We start from the raw sequence: 17,030 nt of genomic DNA, 5'->3' as shown, positions 1-17,030 counted from the left end.
ATGTTTCGCAGCCCGTCGGGGAGTTGCAGCAATGAGAAGCAATTGATCGCAAAATGGATACCACGAAATTGAGGAGAAAAATGTGGTAAAAAAACATATTTTGCATACATTTTCTCCTGACCCACCAATTAAACTAAACCCTTTTTGACGCTATCTAAGAATTCTTTATGTACAGTAACCGCTGAAGCAGTCATCATTATACTGAGCTGAGTCACTCTATTTGTTTATTTTATTTTTATTTAACCTTTATTTAACTAGGCAAGTCAGTTAAGATCAAATTCTTATTTACAGTGAGGCCTACCAAAAGGCAAAAGGCCCCCTGCGGAGACGGGAGCTGGGATTATTTATTGTATTTGATTAAATATAAATATAGGACAAAACACACATCACGACAAGAGAGACACCACAACACTACATAAAGAGAGACCTAAGACAACAACATAGCAAGGCAGCAACACATGACAACACAGCATGGTAGCAACACAACATAGCAACAACATGGTATCAGGACAACATGTTAGCAGCACATAACATGGTACAAACATTATTGAGCACAGACAACAGCAAAAAGAGCAAGAAGGTAGAGACAACAATACATCACACAAATCAGCCACAACTGTCAGTAAGAGTGTCCATGACTTAGTCTTTGAATGAAGAGATGGAGATAAAACTGTCCAGTTTGAGTGTTTGTTGCAGCTCGTTCCAGTCGCTAGCTGCAGCGAACTGAAAAGAGGAGCGACCCAGGAATGTGTGTGCTTTGGGGACATTCAACAAAATGTGACTGGCGGAACGGGTGTTGTATGTGGAGGATGAGGGCAGCAGTAAATATCACAGATAGTGGGGAGTGTGATGGGTATACAGAGATGACCGGTTTACAGAGGAGTATAGAGTGCAGTGATGTGTCCTATAAGGAGCATTGGTGGCAAATCTGATGGTCGAATGGTGAAGAACATGTAGCCGCTCGAGAGCACCCTTACCTGCCGATCTATGAATTACGTCTCTGTAATCTAGCATGGTGAGGATGGTCATCTGAATCAGAGTTAGTTTCGCAGCTGGGGTGAATGAGGAGTGATTACGATAAGAGGAAACCAAGTCTAGATTTAACTTTAGCCTGCAGCTTTGATACGTGCTGAGAGAAGGACAGTGTACCATCAGATCGCCAGGTGGAATCCAGGCAGCAGTGCAGCAGGCAACAGGAGTAGGTGTCACACCCACTGGGGAGAAGCCTTTATTTCTGGAGGAAGGTTTCTTGTATAAAGGTCTTTGAACAGCAGGTGGGGGTTTCGAAGGTTTCTTCAAGGACTCCTGCCACTTGTTGGGCTCAAAGACCTCGACTCATTTTACTTCTCACCTCAGTGCTCAGTGAATTTGTATCTGGTCTGTCCTTGCAAGCCTGGCAGCTCAGTTCCAGGTTGGATGGTGTCCTCAAATCAAATCAAAGTATATTTGTCACGTGCGCCGAATACAACAGGTGTAGTAGACCTCACAGTGAAATGCTTCCTTACAGGCTCTAACCAATAGTGCAAAAAAGGTATTAGGTGAACAATAGGTAAGTAAAGAAATAAAACAACAGTAAAAAGACAGTAGGGAGGCTATAACTGTTAGGAGTGTGTATTGGACGAGATGTCAGGTGCAGGAGAGCAGAGTGTAGTGAACAGGCACACTTTTTATTCCAGTCAAAATGACAGCACAAAGTAACATAAAATGTGTCCAAAACACAGAACATGGACAAAAAGTAATACGCGTAACAATATCCACAATAGCAACATCTATCTATCTGTCTATCTGTCTATCTGTCTATCTGTCTATCTATCTATCTGTCTATCTATCTATCTATCTATCTATCTATCTATCTATCTATCTATCTATCTATCTATCTATCTATCTATCTATCTATCTATCTATCTATCTATCTATCTATCTATCTATCTATCTATCTGTCTATCTGTCTATCTGTCTATCTGTCTATCTATCTATCTATCTATCTATCTATCTATCTATCTATCTATCTATCTATCTATCTATCTATCTATCTATCTATCTATCTATCTATCTATCTATCTATCTATCTGTCTGTCTGTCTGTCTGTCTGTCTGTCTGTCTGTCTGTCTGTCTGTCTGTCTGTCTGTCTGTCTTTATTTATTTCTCTCTGTCTCTCTCCCTCATTTCCTCTCTCTGTCCTCCAGAGCGTCCCACCTTCCTGCGTCGGCCCATCAACCAAGTGGTCCTGGAGGAGGAGGGGGTAGAGTTCAGGTGCCAGGTGCAGGGAGACCCCCAGCCCAACGTACGCTGGAGGAAGAATGATGTTGATGTGCCCCGTGGGAGGTAAGACCCTTCTTCGGTAGTACTCTGTTTCCTCTATTTGATCAACATATCAGTAAACCAACCAATCAATCAATCTATCAAACAAACAACTAATCAACCAATCAATATATCAAACAAATAACCATCGAAATGTGCATTCGGGAAACACTTTACAGAAAAATATTCATAGCTGGTTGAGAGGATGACAAGGCTGTTGGAAAAGCATTCCAGATGAAGCTGGTTGAGAGAATGCAAAGACTCTTAGAATCGCATTCCATGTGAAGCTGGTTGAGAGAATGCCAAGAGAGTGGAAAGCTTTCATCAAGGCAAAGGGTGGCTACTTTGAAATCAAATCAAATTTATTTTGATTTGTTTAATACTTTTTTGGTAACTACATGATTACATATGTGTTATTTCATAGTTTTGATGTCTTCTCTATTATTCTACAATAAAGAATATAGTACAAATATAGAGAAACCCTTGAATTAGTAGGTGTGTCCAAACTCTTCACTGGTACTGTATATTCTTTGATGTCCTCCCTTGGCCCCCCTCTGTCTCCTCAATCATTAGCATTGAGTGATTGATCCTGTATAGCTGAGGTGTCATGATGTAGTTTATATAGACTAACTAAGGAGTGATCAATGTAAGAGAGACCACTCTCTCTCTCTCTCTCTCTCTCTCTCTCTCTCTCTCTCTCTCTCTCTCTCTCTCTCACTCTGTGTGCTGATAACTCTACAGGACAGATAGGACTGATGCCAGCTCTCTCTCACCTGCCAGCCAGCAGGCATTAAACAGGACCATTAGGCTGTTCACAACACTCATTAAGCACACAGGGTAACCCTGCTACCAGCTAGACAAACACACTGTGCCCCCATAGCTCTGTCTGTCAATCAGTGGTCAGCCAACGTGGCCATAACAGAGGCCAGAGTCTGTCGGCAGGCATGCAGGCAGGCAGGCAGGCAGGCAGGCAGGCAGGCAGGCAGGCAGGCAGACAGACAGACAGACAGACAGACAGACAGACAGACAGGGTATCTATGAGTGTGCCAACTGAGAATGTGAACCTGGGAGTGTGTGCAGGTGCAGCTGTACAGGTGAGAACTTGGCACAAAATCACACGCACACACACCACACAACAATAAACTCATTCACCCTTTCTGAGAAAGAGAGAGAAATAGAAAGAGCCTGTGGGTTCTGTGTGTGTCATAGTTTATACAGAAAACTGTCCCACGCTGGTTCCTGTTAAACGTCTTCTCTCCAACTAGTGCCAGCAGTGATTTTGTTCTTGTTTGGTGCCCTCTATTGGCCCTGTACTCCCTGTGCCCCACTGTGGCTCACAGTCACTTCACAGAGAGTCAAAAGCAGGGCTGTGTCACGTCAGAAGCAGGGTTGTGTCACTACCAAGCTTCAAAGAGACTGGACTGTCCAACACTAGGGTTACTCACTGCTAAGGTCATCCAGTGATTAATTTAAGCCAGATCCTGCATCTCTCATTCCAGAACCTATTTTATCCGAGATCTGGTGCCTCTCTTCGCATGAAAAATGATTGTCACTGTTTGCAACGTAAAAAAGTGATCAGTGTTGATTAATGTTGCCAGCACTGAATGAAATTCTCCTGCCCTGTATAAAATGTTATGTGAAAATGTGCCTGATAATTGATTTGTGTTGGGCCGGCCCGGGTTTATGGTTTGCTCAACATTGTAACCTAGAGACTAACGTACGGTTGTTTCTGTAGTGAGAAAGAGAAGCGTGCTTGAATCTCACACATAAGGTATTTTTTTTAGTTCATGCATTCCAGTACCTCAGAGCTCCCCAGACCCCTGTCGTGCCATTCCGTCACCTCCCGATTTATAAATGAAGCATGAAGGTCATCACATTAAACACAGGCTAACAGACATTTGTCAAGGCTAGCTGCTAGCTGCTAGCTGCTTTGTTTGTGTCTGATAAGGATAGGGTTCATAAAGTAGGGTTCATAGGGTAGGGTTCGTAGGGTAGCGTTCATGAGCTAGGGTTCATAATGTAGGGTTTATAAGGTAGGGTTCATAGGGTAGGTTTCATAGGATAGGGTTCATGAGGTAGGGTTCATAAGGTAGGGTTCATAGGGTAGGGTTCATAGGGTAGGATTCATGAGCTAGGGTTCATAATGTAGGGTTTATAAGGTAGGGTTCATAGGGTAGGTTTCATAGGATAGGGTTCATGAGGTAGGGTTCATATGGTAGGGTTCATAGGGTAGGGTTCATAGGGTAGGGTTCATGAGCTAGGGTTCATAATGTAGGGTTTATAAGGTAGGGTTCATAGGGTAGGTTTCATAGGATAGGGTTCATGAGGTAGGGTTCATAAGGTATGGTTCATAGGGTAGGGTTCATAGGATAGGGTTCATGAGGTAGGGTTCATAATGCAGGGTGCATAAGGTAGGGTTCATGAGCTAAGCCAAATAGACACAACTAACTTACTCATTCATGTCTTTGACGTAGCTTTGCTTCAGGAAAGGACATAGTATTCATTGTAAAAAAATAAATATTAACACACTCATGAGTTTAATAGCATAGGATAAATCCTAGAATAAGAATGTCTCTCTTGCTGTATCTTACCTTTTGAAGTACAGCCGTGTTTGGAGGAGAAAGCACGGGACATGGGAAACAAAGGCAACCAAATGATTAGACGATCACTATCTCAGTGTTCATAATTACAGTGTTGTATTTGTTTCCAGTGCTCTCTGTACTCACTCTCCTTTGAAGCAGACTGGATGAATGTGTGAAGGGTGTATTTTTTTAATTTGGACATTCTCTGCAGTCTTTGTTGTCTCTGTGAGTGAACAGTCGTTTTATTGTACAAGTCAGTATCTTTCCCCACTGCGCAGCATATCTGCAGTTACAACATCAAACACACTGCCTGTCTGACAGACAGAAACTTCGTAATATGGAATAGAAATACATTTAATTCAGCCTGCCTGCAGATAATGATGCACACATTTTCACACTAACACACATAGCTGCCAGGATATTAAAATACATTGAACACCAGAACCAGTGCCAGCCCTGAAAGACACAACCACGCTGTGTGTATGTGCCTGTGCTTGTGTGTGAGCCTGTCCTGATCCCCCCTTCCCTCCATTTTATATATATATCCTGATCCCCCCTTCCCTCCATTTTATATATGTCCTGATCCCCCCTTCCCTCCATTTTATATATATATATCCTGATCCCCCTTCCCTCCATTTTATATATGTCCTGATCCCCCCTTCCCTCCATTTTATATATGTACTGATCCTCCCTTCCCTCCATTTTATATATGAACCTATCCCCCCTTCCCTCCATTTTATATATGTCCTGATGCCACCCCCCTCCACCCTGTCTGCCTGACTTTGATTGGCTTGTCCCGTAGCTACCGTCTGCTGTCTACCAACCATGCAACCATGCAGAGTCTACCAACCATACCAACCATGCAGAGCATGGTGCTATTAGCCCTAGACACTGATCTAAGATCAGTTTTGTATTTATCCCCTAATGGTTTAGGTTAGTGTTAGCTGGTCCTAGTATATTGTTGTTGTCCTTTTCATAAACGTCATTTTAAAGTGTGTGCATGACACTGCAACAGATTTTGCCCAAGGGGACAATGACGTCGGTAAAGTAGATCTGTGCATCTTCTACCAGGAGCACTGCCAGAGCCCATGGCGCCATGGTAACCACAGCTAGGCATTTTAGAGTTTGTCAGAGTGGTTCTGAACAGACGCTGAAACTCTATAGGGAGATGTAGGAGATACAGCAGGAAAAACTCTACAGCAAAGATCCCCTCACTGACAGATGCCTGGCAGATTGTGTGTGTGTGTGTGTGTGTGTGTGTGTGTGTGTGTGTGTGTGTGTGTGTGTGTGTGTGTGTGTGTGTGTGTGTGTGTGTGTGTGTGTGTGTGTGTGTGTGTGTGTGTGTGTGTGTGTGTGTGTGTGTGTGTGTGTGTGTGTTTCAAAGGATGATAGCTGGAGCTTCAGATGAGTAAACATCTCTTTAATGTTCTTGGTGGCTCTAGTTGTCTCTCAGGGAAACACAGACACTGGTACACAGGCCCTGATATGAGGTAACTCAGGGAGAGTGTGGTGGTGTTTTCACTATGGTGAATAGAGGCTTAGTGGCACATTTTACAAGATTGCAGTGTGTGTTGCTGTACTAGGGTAGCTTTAACGCTGGTATAAACATAATAATGTGTTATGTGACCAAACATACAGGCTTGAACCAGATCTGTAGAACTTGTGTAACGTCCATATCTGCCACATCTGAGAACCAGGATGGGAGGAACAGAGAGGAACAGAAAGCTCATTTTTTCCAGGCGGGAGAGATTCAGAAGAGTCAACTATAGCGAGCCCCAAATCCCAGGGAACGGACTTGGACAGGGTGTGTTTCATCTCCCAGCACTCTCTGTGTGGCCCAAATCCCTTTCTCCCTCTCTCTCCCTCCTCTCGCTCCCTCCCTCTGACCCTTGTGCCCTCCTCTTATCTGAATCCATCCGCCCCAGTAGCCCATCTGTATTCATACCCTTAGTGCCCCCGACCCCAGAGCTGCAGCTCCCTGACACGCTACACCCACTTTCATGCCCCATGCTTTCCTTTTTAACACACTTCATCTTTGTGTTTGTGTGTTTGTGTGTGTGTGTGTGTGTGTGTGTGTGTGTGTGTGTGTGTGTGTGTGTGTGTGTGTGTGTGTGTGTGTGTGTGTGTGTGTGTGTGTGTGTGTGTGTGTGTGTGTGTGTGTGTGTGTGTGTGTGTGTGTGTGTGTGTGTGTGCAATTTACTTTATCTTACAGACAGTGATGTTACAGACAGTGTTGTTTGACAGTGGTTTTACATACAGTGTTGTTAGACAGTGTTGTTAGACCGTGGTGTTACAGACAGTGGTGTTAGACAGTGATGTTACAGACAGTGATGTTACAGACAGTGGTGTTACAGACAGTGGTGTTACAGACAGTGGTGTTACAGACAGTGGTGTTACAGACAGTGTTGTTAGACAGTGATGTTACAGACAGTGGTGTTACAGACAGTGGTGTTAGACAATGTTACAGACAGTGTTGTTTGACAGTGGTTTTACATACAGTGTTGTTAGACCGTGGTGTTACAGACAGTGTTGTTAGACAGTGGTGTTTCATACAGTGTTGTTAGACAGTGGTGTTACAGACAGTTGTGTTACAGACAGTGGTTTTACAGACAGTGTTGTTACAGACAGTGGTGTTACAGACAGTGGTGTTAGACAGTGTTGTTAGACAGTGGTGTTTCATACAGTGTTGTTAGACAGTGGTGTTACAGACAGTTGTGTTACAGACAGTGGTTTTACAGACAGTGTTGTTACAGACAGTGGTGTTACAGACAGTGGTGTTACAGACAGTGGTGTTACAGACAGCTTTGTTAGACAGTGGTGTTACAGACAGTGATGTTAGACAGTGGTGTTGCAGACAGTGATGTTAGACAGTGTTGTTACAGACAGTGGTGTTACGGACAGTGGTGTTACAGACAGTGGTGTTACAGACAGTGATGTTAGACAGTGTTGTTACAGACAGTGGTGTTACAGACAGTGGTGTTACAGACAGTGGTGTTACAGATAGTGGTGTTACAGACAGTGTTGTTACAGACAGTGATGTTACAGACAGTGGTGTTACAGACAGTGGTGTTACAGACAGTGATGTTACAGACAGTGGTGTTACAGACAGTGTTGTTAGACAGTGGTGTTACAGACAGTTGTGTTACATACAGTGTTGTTACAGACAGTGATGTTAGACAGTGTTGTTAGACAGTGGTGTTACAGACAGTGGTGTTACAGACAGTGATGTTACAGACAGCGGAGTTACAGACAGTGGTGTTACAGACAGCGGTGTTAAAGACAGTGGTGTTACAGACAGTGGTGTTACAGACAGGGTTGTTAGACAGTGATGTTACAGACAGTGTTGTTAGACAGTGTTGTTAGACAGTGGTGTTGCAGACAGTGGTGTTAGACAGTGATGTTACAGACAGTGTTGTTTGACAGTGGTTTTACAGACAGTGTTGTTAGACAGTTGTGTTACATACAGTGTTGTTAGACAGTGTTGTTAGACAGTGGTGTTACAGACAGTGGTGTTACAGACAGTGGTGTTACAGACAGTGTTGTTAGACAGTGATGTTACAGACAGTGGTGTTACAGACAGTGGTGTTAGACAGTGATGTTACAGACAGTGTTGTTTGACAGTGGTTTTACATACAGTGTTGTTAGACCGTGGTGTTACAGACAGTGTTGTTAGACAGTGGTGTTTCATACAGTGTTGTTAGACAGTGGTGTTACAGACAGTTGTGTTACAGACAGTGGTTTTACAGACAGTGTTGTTACAGACAGTGGTGTTACAGACAGTGGTGTTAGACAGTGTTGTTAGACAGTGGTGTTTCATACAGTGTTGTTAGACAGTGGTGTTACAGACAGTTGTGTTACAGACAGTGGTTTTACAGACAGTGTTGTTACAGACAGTGGTGTTACAGACAGTGGTGTTACAGACAGTGGTGTTACAGACAGCTTTGTTAGACAGTGGTGTTACAGACAGTGATGTTAGACAGTGGTGTTGCAGACAGTGATGTTAGACAGTGTTGTTACAGACAGTGGTGTTACGGACAGTGGTGTTACAGACAGTGGTGTTACAGACAGTGATGTTAGACAGTGTTGTTACAGACAGTGGTGTTACAGACAGTGGTGTTACAGACAGTGGTGTTACAGATAGTGGTGTTACAGACAGTGTTGTTACAGACAGTGATGTTACAGACAGTGGTGTTACAGACAGTGGTGTTACAGACAGTGATGTTACAGACAGTGGTGTTACAGACAGTGTTGTTAGACAGTGGTGTTACAGACAGTTGTGTTACATACAGTGTTGTTACAGACAGTGATGTTAGACAGTGTTGTTAGACAGTGGTGTTACAGACAGTGGTGTTACAGACAGTGATGTTACAGACAGCGGAGTTACAGACAGTGGTGTTACAGACAGCGGTGTTAAAGACAGTGGTGTTACAGACAGTGGTGTTACAGACAGGGTTGTTAGACAGTGATGTTACAGACAGTGTTGTTAGACAGTGTTGTTAGACAGTGGTGTTGCAGACAGTGGTGTTAGACAGTGATGTTACAGACAGTGTTGTTTGACAGTGGTTTTACAGACAGTGTTGTTAGACAGTTGTGTTACATACAGTGTTGTTAGACAGTGTTGTTAGACAGTGGTGTTACAGACAGTGATGTTACAGACGGTGTTGTTAGACAGTGGTGTTACAGACAGTGTTGTTACAGACAGTGATGTTACAGACAGTGGTGTTACAGACAGTGTTGTTAGACAGTGGTGTTACAGACAGTGTTGTTACAGACAGTGGTGTTACAGACAGTTGTGTAACAGACAGTTGTGTAACAGACAGTGTTGTTACAGACAGTGATGTTACAGACAGTGATGTTGTCATTCTTCACCTCCACATCTTAGCAGAAAAATAGATGGCAGGCTACGACTTCTGTATCCATTACTTCCATCTGGTATTCATCCGTGTGTGTGCTTGTGTCTGTGTGTGTCTGTGTGTGTGTGTGTGTGTGTGTGTGTGTGTGTGTGTGTGTGTGTGTGTGTGTGTGTGTGTGTGTGTGTGTGTGTGTGTGTGTGTGTGTGTGTGTGTGTGTGTGTGTGTGTGTGCGTGTGTGCTTATGTTATCTTGTGTTAGAAATAGGCTGAATCTATTATGCTGTGTGCCTACAATATGAAGTCAGCCAGTGAAAATGAAAGACATACGGTAGCAGAAAATAGCAGAGAACTATACTATGTCTTTAATTAGGGCGAGTGTGTGGATACATCCCTATTCTACCAAGTGTATAGATAATTGATCCTCATCTCTGGTGGGAAAATCTTCAAATGGCTCCTGTCTCCATCCTCTCATGTGAGGAAAAACACTTTGAACATTTGCACACATATACAAGTGGCCTTTGCCACACACACACACACACACACACACACACACACACACACACACACACACACACACACACACACACACACACACACACACACACACACACACACACACACACACAATCTGCCAGGCATCTGTCAGTGAGGGGATCTTTGCTGTAGAGTTTTTCCTGCTGTATCTCCTACATGTCCCTATAGAGTTTCAGCGTCTGTTCAGAACCACTCTGACAAACTCTAAAATGCCTAGCTGTGGTTACCATGGCGCCATGGGCTCTGGCAGCGCTCCTGGTAGAAGATGCACAGATCTACTTTACCGACGTCATTGCCCCCTTGGGCAAAATTTGTTGCAGTGTCATGCACACACTTTAAAATTACTTTTTACGAAAAGGACAAGAACAATATAACCTAAACCATTAGGGGATAAATACAAAACTGATCTTAGATCAGTGTGTTGAGTAAAAGCACCATGGTCTGTGTGGTTGGTAGATGGCAGACGGCAGCTACGAGACAAGCTGTAAAGGGAGAAGAAGAGTAGGGGAGGTGGGAGAGCACTGCCCTAGAGCCCTACAGAGGGAAGATGACAAGACATAAGGCTGGTTAATTGATTTTGTCCCGCGGTTGGTTGACAAACTCTCAACAGGTTAGCCTGGCTGCTTGGATCAGACTCAGGTAGAGTGACAGGCAGAGTGTATGAAACAGGATCACCCTGCACTGTCTATCAGAGGATACCTTCTCTGAGCTACAGCCACACAGTCAGAGTCAGACAGACTGAGAGTGGAGAGAGCTGGCCTCAGTCCCACACCTGAATCCTGGGAGACTGACTCATTTATGTTACTGTACAGCACCTGTATAACACCTCACACACACACACACACACACACACACACACACACACACACACACACACACAGGTGATAAGAAGCTCTCACAGTGAGACAGCAAGGACACTTCAGGTGACACACAGATGAGTGTTTTTGAAAGATCTTTGAGTCCCTACTTTCCCTTGAGCCACATTTGTTTGATGTCGAGGTCAGGTGTGCTATAAAACTACTGTAGCACTTCTCCAGCAGCAGCACAGGCACAGTTTGGGAGTCAAGAGTTCTTCCTCAGTCCAGTACTCATTATAGTCTTATCTCTGTGTATCAAACACCTCAACTCTGTGGGCCCTGCCCTGTGTATCAAACACCTCAACTCTGTGGGCCCTGCCCTGGGTATCAAACACCTCAACTCTGTGGGCCCTGCCCTGTGTATCAAACACCTCAACTCTGTGGGCCCTGCCCTGGGTATCAAACACCTCAACTCTGTGGGCCCTGCCCTGTGTATCAAACACCTCAACTCTGTGGGCCCTGCCCTGGGTATCAAACACCTCAACTCTGTGGGCCCTGCCCTGGGTATCAAACACCTCAACTCTGTGGGCCCTGCCCTGGGTATCAAACACCTCAACTCTGTGGGCCCTGCCCTGGGTATCAAACACCTCAACTCTGTGGGCCCTGCCCTGGGTATCAAACACCTCAACTCTGTGGGCCCTGCCCTGGGTATCAAACACCTCAACTCTGTGGGCCCTGCCCTGGGTATCAAACACCTCAACTCTGTGGGCCCTGCCCTGGGTATCAAACACCTCAACTCTGTGGGCCCTGCCCTGGGTATGCAGTTAACAAACCAGAAAAATGCTGCCTTGTCTTAGCATGTGTTTACATTCCCGTAACTAGACGTCTCTCTGCATATGAAAGCTAGTAACTTTGTGTATGGGTGTGCATGGTACTGTATGATTTTGTATCAGTGGAGGCTGCTGATGGGAGGACGGGTCATAATAATGGCTGGAACGGAGCAAATGGAATGGTGTCAAACACCTGGAAACCATGGAAACCATGGAAACCATATGTTTGATGTACTTCACACCACTCCACCAATAACACTCCAGTCATTACCACGAGACCGGCCTCCCCAATTAAGGTGCCACCAGCCTCCTGTGTTTTGTGTACTGTACCATGTGTATTTCCCTGTGTGTGTTTATTTGTGTGTGTGTTCTGTAGTTCAGGGCGAGGGAGAGGCCAGGCAGCAGGGTGAACTTGGCTCTGCTCTACCCTCCACAGCCTTTCCATATTCCATGTGTAATTACATACCTCCTCTTATAGAGATCAGAGCTCTAAACCGAGCCAGCTACAGGAAAGAGCTACTGTTTCTCCCTCTCTCTCAGTGTGTGTGTGTGTGTGTGTGTGTGTGTGTGTGTGTGTGTGTGTGTGTGTGTGTGTGTGTGTGTGTGTGTGTGTGTGTGTGTGTGTGTGTGTGTGTGTGTGTGTGTGTGTTTGAGTGTGTTTGAGTGTATTTTATCCACCAGCGTTTCCACTGTTCTTGTCATCTTAGCTGATTTGTTCTAGGATTTTGACTACAGATTGGCAGTTTTCATTCATATCAATGATCACAATGGGCATATGTGCCGTTCCTGCATCCTCCCTAAACCCCCGCTCCTCCACCCGCCCCCACTCCTCAGTCAAGATATAATGTTCTCTTCGAAGTCTTGATTTTCCGTCTCAGCCTGAGGCAGAGTCAGAGAAGGACTGTCTCTAGTCTCCATTAGCTTGTTTGTTTTCCATCAGACAGGCTCATCTCAAATGGCGCTGTGTCATTCCTTTGGAGGCCTCTCTCACTATTCAAACAATAACAGCTTTATTCTCCTCCCCACCTCCACACAACCTGCTCTGCCCTGACTCCCCTGTCTCTCCCCAAAACAAAGCATTTAGTCATGACTGAGTCAAATAATTGTACTTTTGTTAAGGGCCAATGTGATAGATAGAGCTGGCAGTCATGGCGAAGGAATGCACTTCAATAAAGCTGCCTATGAAACATTTGCTCAGGAAATGTCGAGAGAGAGAGAAAGAACAGATTAGTTCAGCTGGTGGCACGGGGCCATCAGTTCACCTTAGACCTGAGCTGTGGGGCCATCAGTTCACCTTAGACCTGAGCTGTGGGGCTGTGGGGCTGTGGGGCTGTGGTCTCTCTACACACCACATCACTGTTCCCAGGTAGATACAGTATGGAGATCTGGAGCTTAAAACTAGACCAGGATTCAGATGTTGGTGTGAAAATGTTGGTAAGAAGCTAGTATGGCTTGGCATTTTGTCTCTTCAGGTCTCTGCCTCTCTCTCTATCTTTCTCTCTCTCTCTCTCTCTCTGCCTCTCTCTCTATCTTTCTCTCTCTCTCTCTCTCTCTCTCTCTCTCTGTGTCTGTCTGTCTGTCTGTCTGTCTGTCTGTCTGTCTGTCTGTCTGCCTGTCTGTCTGTCTGTCTGTCTGTCTGTCTCTCTCTCTCTCTCTCTCTCTCTCTCTCTCTCTCTCTCTGTCTGTGTTTCCCCTCAGTATTTCAGAGTGTCTGAGTGACATACTGGGTACAGACTGTTGTCTGGCTGTCAGCCTTCACACATCCCCAAACCACTCCCCACACCACCCCGCCAACTCAACACAACACTCACATTGCCATGCTAACCGCACTTCCAGAAGCCAGGGCAACTAATCAAACCATCATCCTTCTCTTGTCAACTGCCATACAACCCCCACAACTCCCAACCCCTCTCTCTCTCTCTGTATCTCTCTCTCTTTGTCTCTCTTTCTCAAACACGCACCACCTCTCAGTTCAGCCTGTCAGATACCTCAAACCACAGGTTTGGGATCAGAGGACAGCCTGACTAAATGCATGTAGACAGTGTTTTTTAAAACATTTAAAAAAATGTGATGACACCCCCAGCTCCAGATCCAGTCATGTAAATCCTCAACCACCCCCAGCTCCAGTCATGTAAATCCCCCCCCTCTCCAGTCACGTAAATCCTCAACCACCCCAGCTCCAGTCATGTAAATCCCCCCCTCATCTCCAGTCATGTAAATCCTCAACCACCCCCAGCTCCAGTCATGTAAATCCCCCCCCATCTCCAGTCATGTAAATCCTCAACCACCCCCAGCTCCAGTCATGTAAATCCCCCCAACCCCAGCTCCAGTCATGTAAATCTCCCCTCACCCCTATAAATACCCCCCCTCCCATACCCAGCTCCAGTCATGTGAATCTCCCCCCACATCTATAAATCCCCCCCACTCCCACCCCAGCTCCAGTCATGTAAATCTCCCCCCACCCCTATGAATCCCCCCCTCCCACCCCAGCTCCAGTCATGTAAATCTCCCCCCACCCCTATAAATCCCCCCCCCCACTCCCACCCCCAGCTCCAGTCATGTAAATCTCCCCCCACCCCTATAACCCCCCCCTCCCACCCCAGCTCCAGTCATGTAAATCTCCCCCACCCCTGTAAATCCCCCACCCCTATAACCCCCCCCCTCCCATCCCCAGCTCCAGTCATGTAAATCCCCCCCCCCTCCCACCCCAGCTCCAGTCATGTACATCTACCCCACCCCTGTAAATCCCCCACCCCTATAACCCCCCCTCCCACCCCCAGCTCCAGTCATGTAAATCTCCCCCACCCCTATAACCCCCCCCCCCCCTCCCACCCCCAGCTCCAGTCATGTAAATCTCCCCCACCCCTATAACCCCCCCCCCCTCCCAACCCCAGCTCCAGTCATGTAAATCCCCCCCCCCCCCAGGGATTCTCAACAGAAGACATTTAATCTGACAGTGTTGTGTGTGTTTTCCAGGTACGAGATCAAGTATGACAAGGAGGACTACCTGCTGAGAGTGAAGAAGGCATCGGCCAGTGACGAGGGCACCTTCACCTGCCTGGCAGAGAACCGGGTGGGCAAGGTGGAGGCCTCTGCCAGCCTCACCGTCAGAGGTGAGTGAGGGCTGTCCACTGGCTCTCACCTCTTTCCCTCTTTCATCCTATAATCCTGAGCAAGTTCAGAATGCCAATCAGAACAGCTTGGCATCTTACAATTGTTTTAGTTTATCAGAAATGGCTATAAGTAAGACATCAATTCTACTCGAAACAGACATACATTTTAAGTTTGTGATAAGTAGTAGTATGACTAGTAGTATGACTAGTAGTGTGACTAGTAGTGTGACTAATCAAATGACTTGTAGTATGACTAGTAGAATGACTAGTAGAATGACTAGTAGAATGACTAGTAGAATGACTAGTAGTGTGACTAGTAGTGTGACTAGTAATATGACTAGTAGAATGACTAGTAGAATGACTAGTAGTGAGACTAGTAGAATCACTAATAGTGTAACTAGTAGAGTGACTAGTAGTATGACTAGTAGTGTGACTAGAAGTATGACTAGTAGAATGACTAGTAGTGTAACTAGCAGAGTGACTAGTAGTATGACTAGTAGTATCACTAGAATAACGTCTAGTAGTGAGACTAGTAGAATCACTAATAGTGTAACTAGTAGAGTGACTAGTAGTATGACTAGTAGTGTGACTAGTAGTATGACTAGTAGAGTGACTAGTAATGTGACTAGTAGTGTGACTAGTAGAGTGACTAGTATTGTGACTAGTAGAGTGACTAGTAGAGTGACTAATAGTGTGACTAGTAGAATGACTAGTAGAATGACTAGTAGAATGACTAGTAGAATGACAAGTAGTTTGACTAGTTTTGAGACTAGTAGAATGACTAGTATAATGACTAGTAGAATGACAAGTAGTTTGACTAGTTTTGAGACTAGTAGAATGACTAGTAGTATGACTAGTAGTATGACTAGTAGAATGACTAGTAGAATGACTAGTAGTATGACTAGTAGAATGACTAGTAGAATGACTAGTAGTATGACTAGTAGTATGACTAGTAGAATGACTAGTAGAATGACTAGTAGAATGACTGGTAGAATGACTAGTAGTTTGACTAGTTTTGAGACTAGTAGAAAGACGGGTAGAATGACTAGTAGAAAGACTGGTAGAATGACTAGTAGTTTGACTAGTTTTGAGACTAGTAGAAAGACTAGTAGAATGACTAGTAGTATGACTAGTAGAATGACTAGTTTTGAGACTAGGAGAATGACTAGTAGAATGACTAGTTTTGAGACTAGGAGAATGACTAGTAGAATGACTAGTAGTATGACTAGTAGAATGACTAGTAGTATGACTAGTAGAATGACTAGTTTTGAGACTAGGAGAATGACTAGTAGAATGACTAGTTTTGAGACTAGGAGAATGACTAGTAGAATGACTAGTAGTATGACTAGTAGAATGACTAGTAGTATGACTAGTAGAATGACTAGTTTTGAGACTAGGAGAATGACTAGTAGAATGACTAGTTTTGAGACTAGTAGATTGACTAGTAGAATGACTTGTAGTATGACTAGTAGAATGACTAGTAGAATGACTAGAAGTATGACTAGTAGAATGACTAGTATAATGACTAGTTTTGAGACTAGGAGAATGACTAGTAGTTTGATTAGTAGAATGACTAGTAGTGAGACTAGTAGAACGACTAGTAGAATGACTAGAAGTATGACTAGTAGAATGACTAGTAGAAGGAGAATGACTAGTAGAATGACTAGACTAGTAGAACTAGTACTAGTTATGACTAGTAGAATGACTAGTAGAATGAAGAAGTATGACTAGTAGAATGACTAGTTTTGAGACTAGTAGATTGACTAGTAGAATGACTAGTAGTATGACTAGTAGAATGACTAGTAGAATGACTAGAAGTATGACTAGTAGAATGACTAGTATAATGACTAGTTTTGAGACTAGGAGAATGACTAGTAGTTTGATTAGTAGAATGACTAGTAGTGAGACTAGTAGAATGACTAGTAGAATGACTAGAAGTATGACTAGTAGAATGACTAGAAGTATGACTAGTAGAATGACTAGTATAATGACTAGTTTTGAGACTAGGAGAATGACTAGTA

At 44.5% G+C, this 17,030-nt stretch overlaps 1 protein-coding gene across 1 annotated transcript in view; it reads left to right on the top strand.

The window, feature by feature from the left end:
- The window catches only part of LOC139382322 (roundabout homolog 2-like), a 366,464-nt gene that overhangs the window by 252,387 nt on the left and 97,047 nt on the right, over positions 1 to 17,030 (top strand). Inside the window, exons 5-6 of the mRNA XM_071126242.1 lie at positions 2,187 to 2,325; positions 14,873 to 15,009. Of these exons, the coding sequence (XP_070982343.1) occupies positions 2,187 to 2,325; positions 14,873 to 15,009 (276 nt within the window). The remainder of the gene's footprint in view (positions 1 to 2,186; positions 2,326 to 14,872; positions 15,010 to 17,030) is intronic.

Source organism: Oncorhynchus clarkii, chromosome 24 (assembly GCF_045791955.1).
Source record: "Oncorhynchus clarkii lewisi isolate Uvic-CL-2024 chromosome 24, UVic_Ocla_1.0, whole genome shotgun sequence".
In the NCBI taxonomy this organism is placed as follows: domain Eukaryota; kingdom Metazoa; phylum Chordata; class Actinopteri; order Salmoniformes; family Salmonidae; genus Oncorhynchus; species Oncorhynchus clarkii.
The sequence above is the reverse complement of the archived record's forward strand: the minus strand, read 5'-3'. Positions and strand labels throughout refer to the sequence as shown.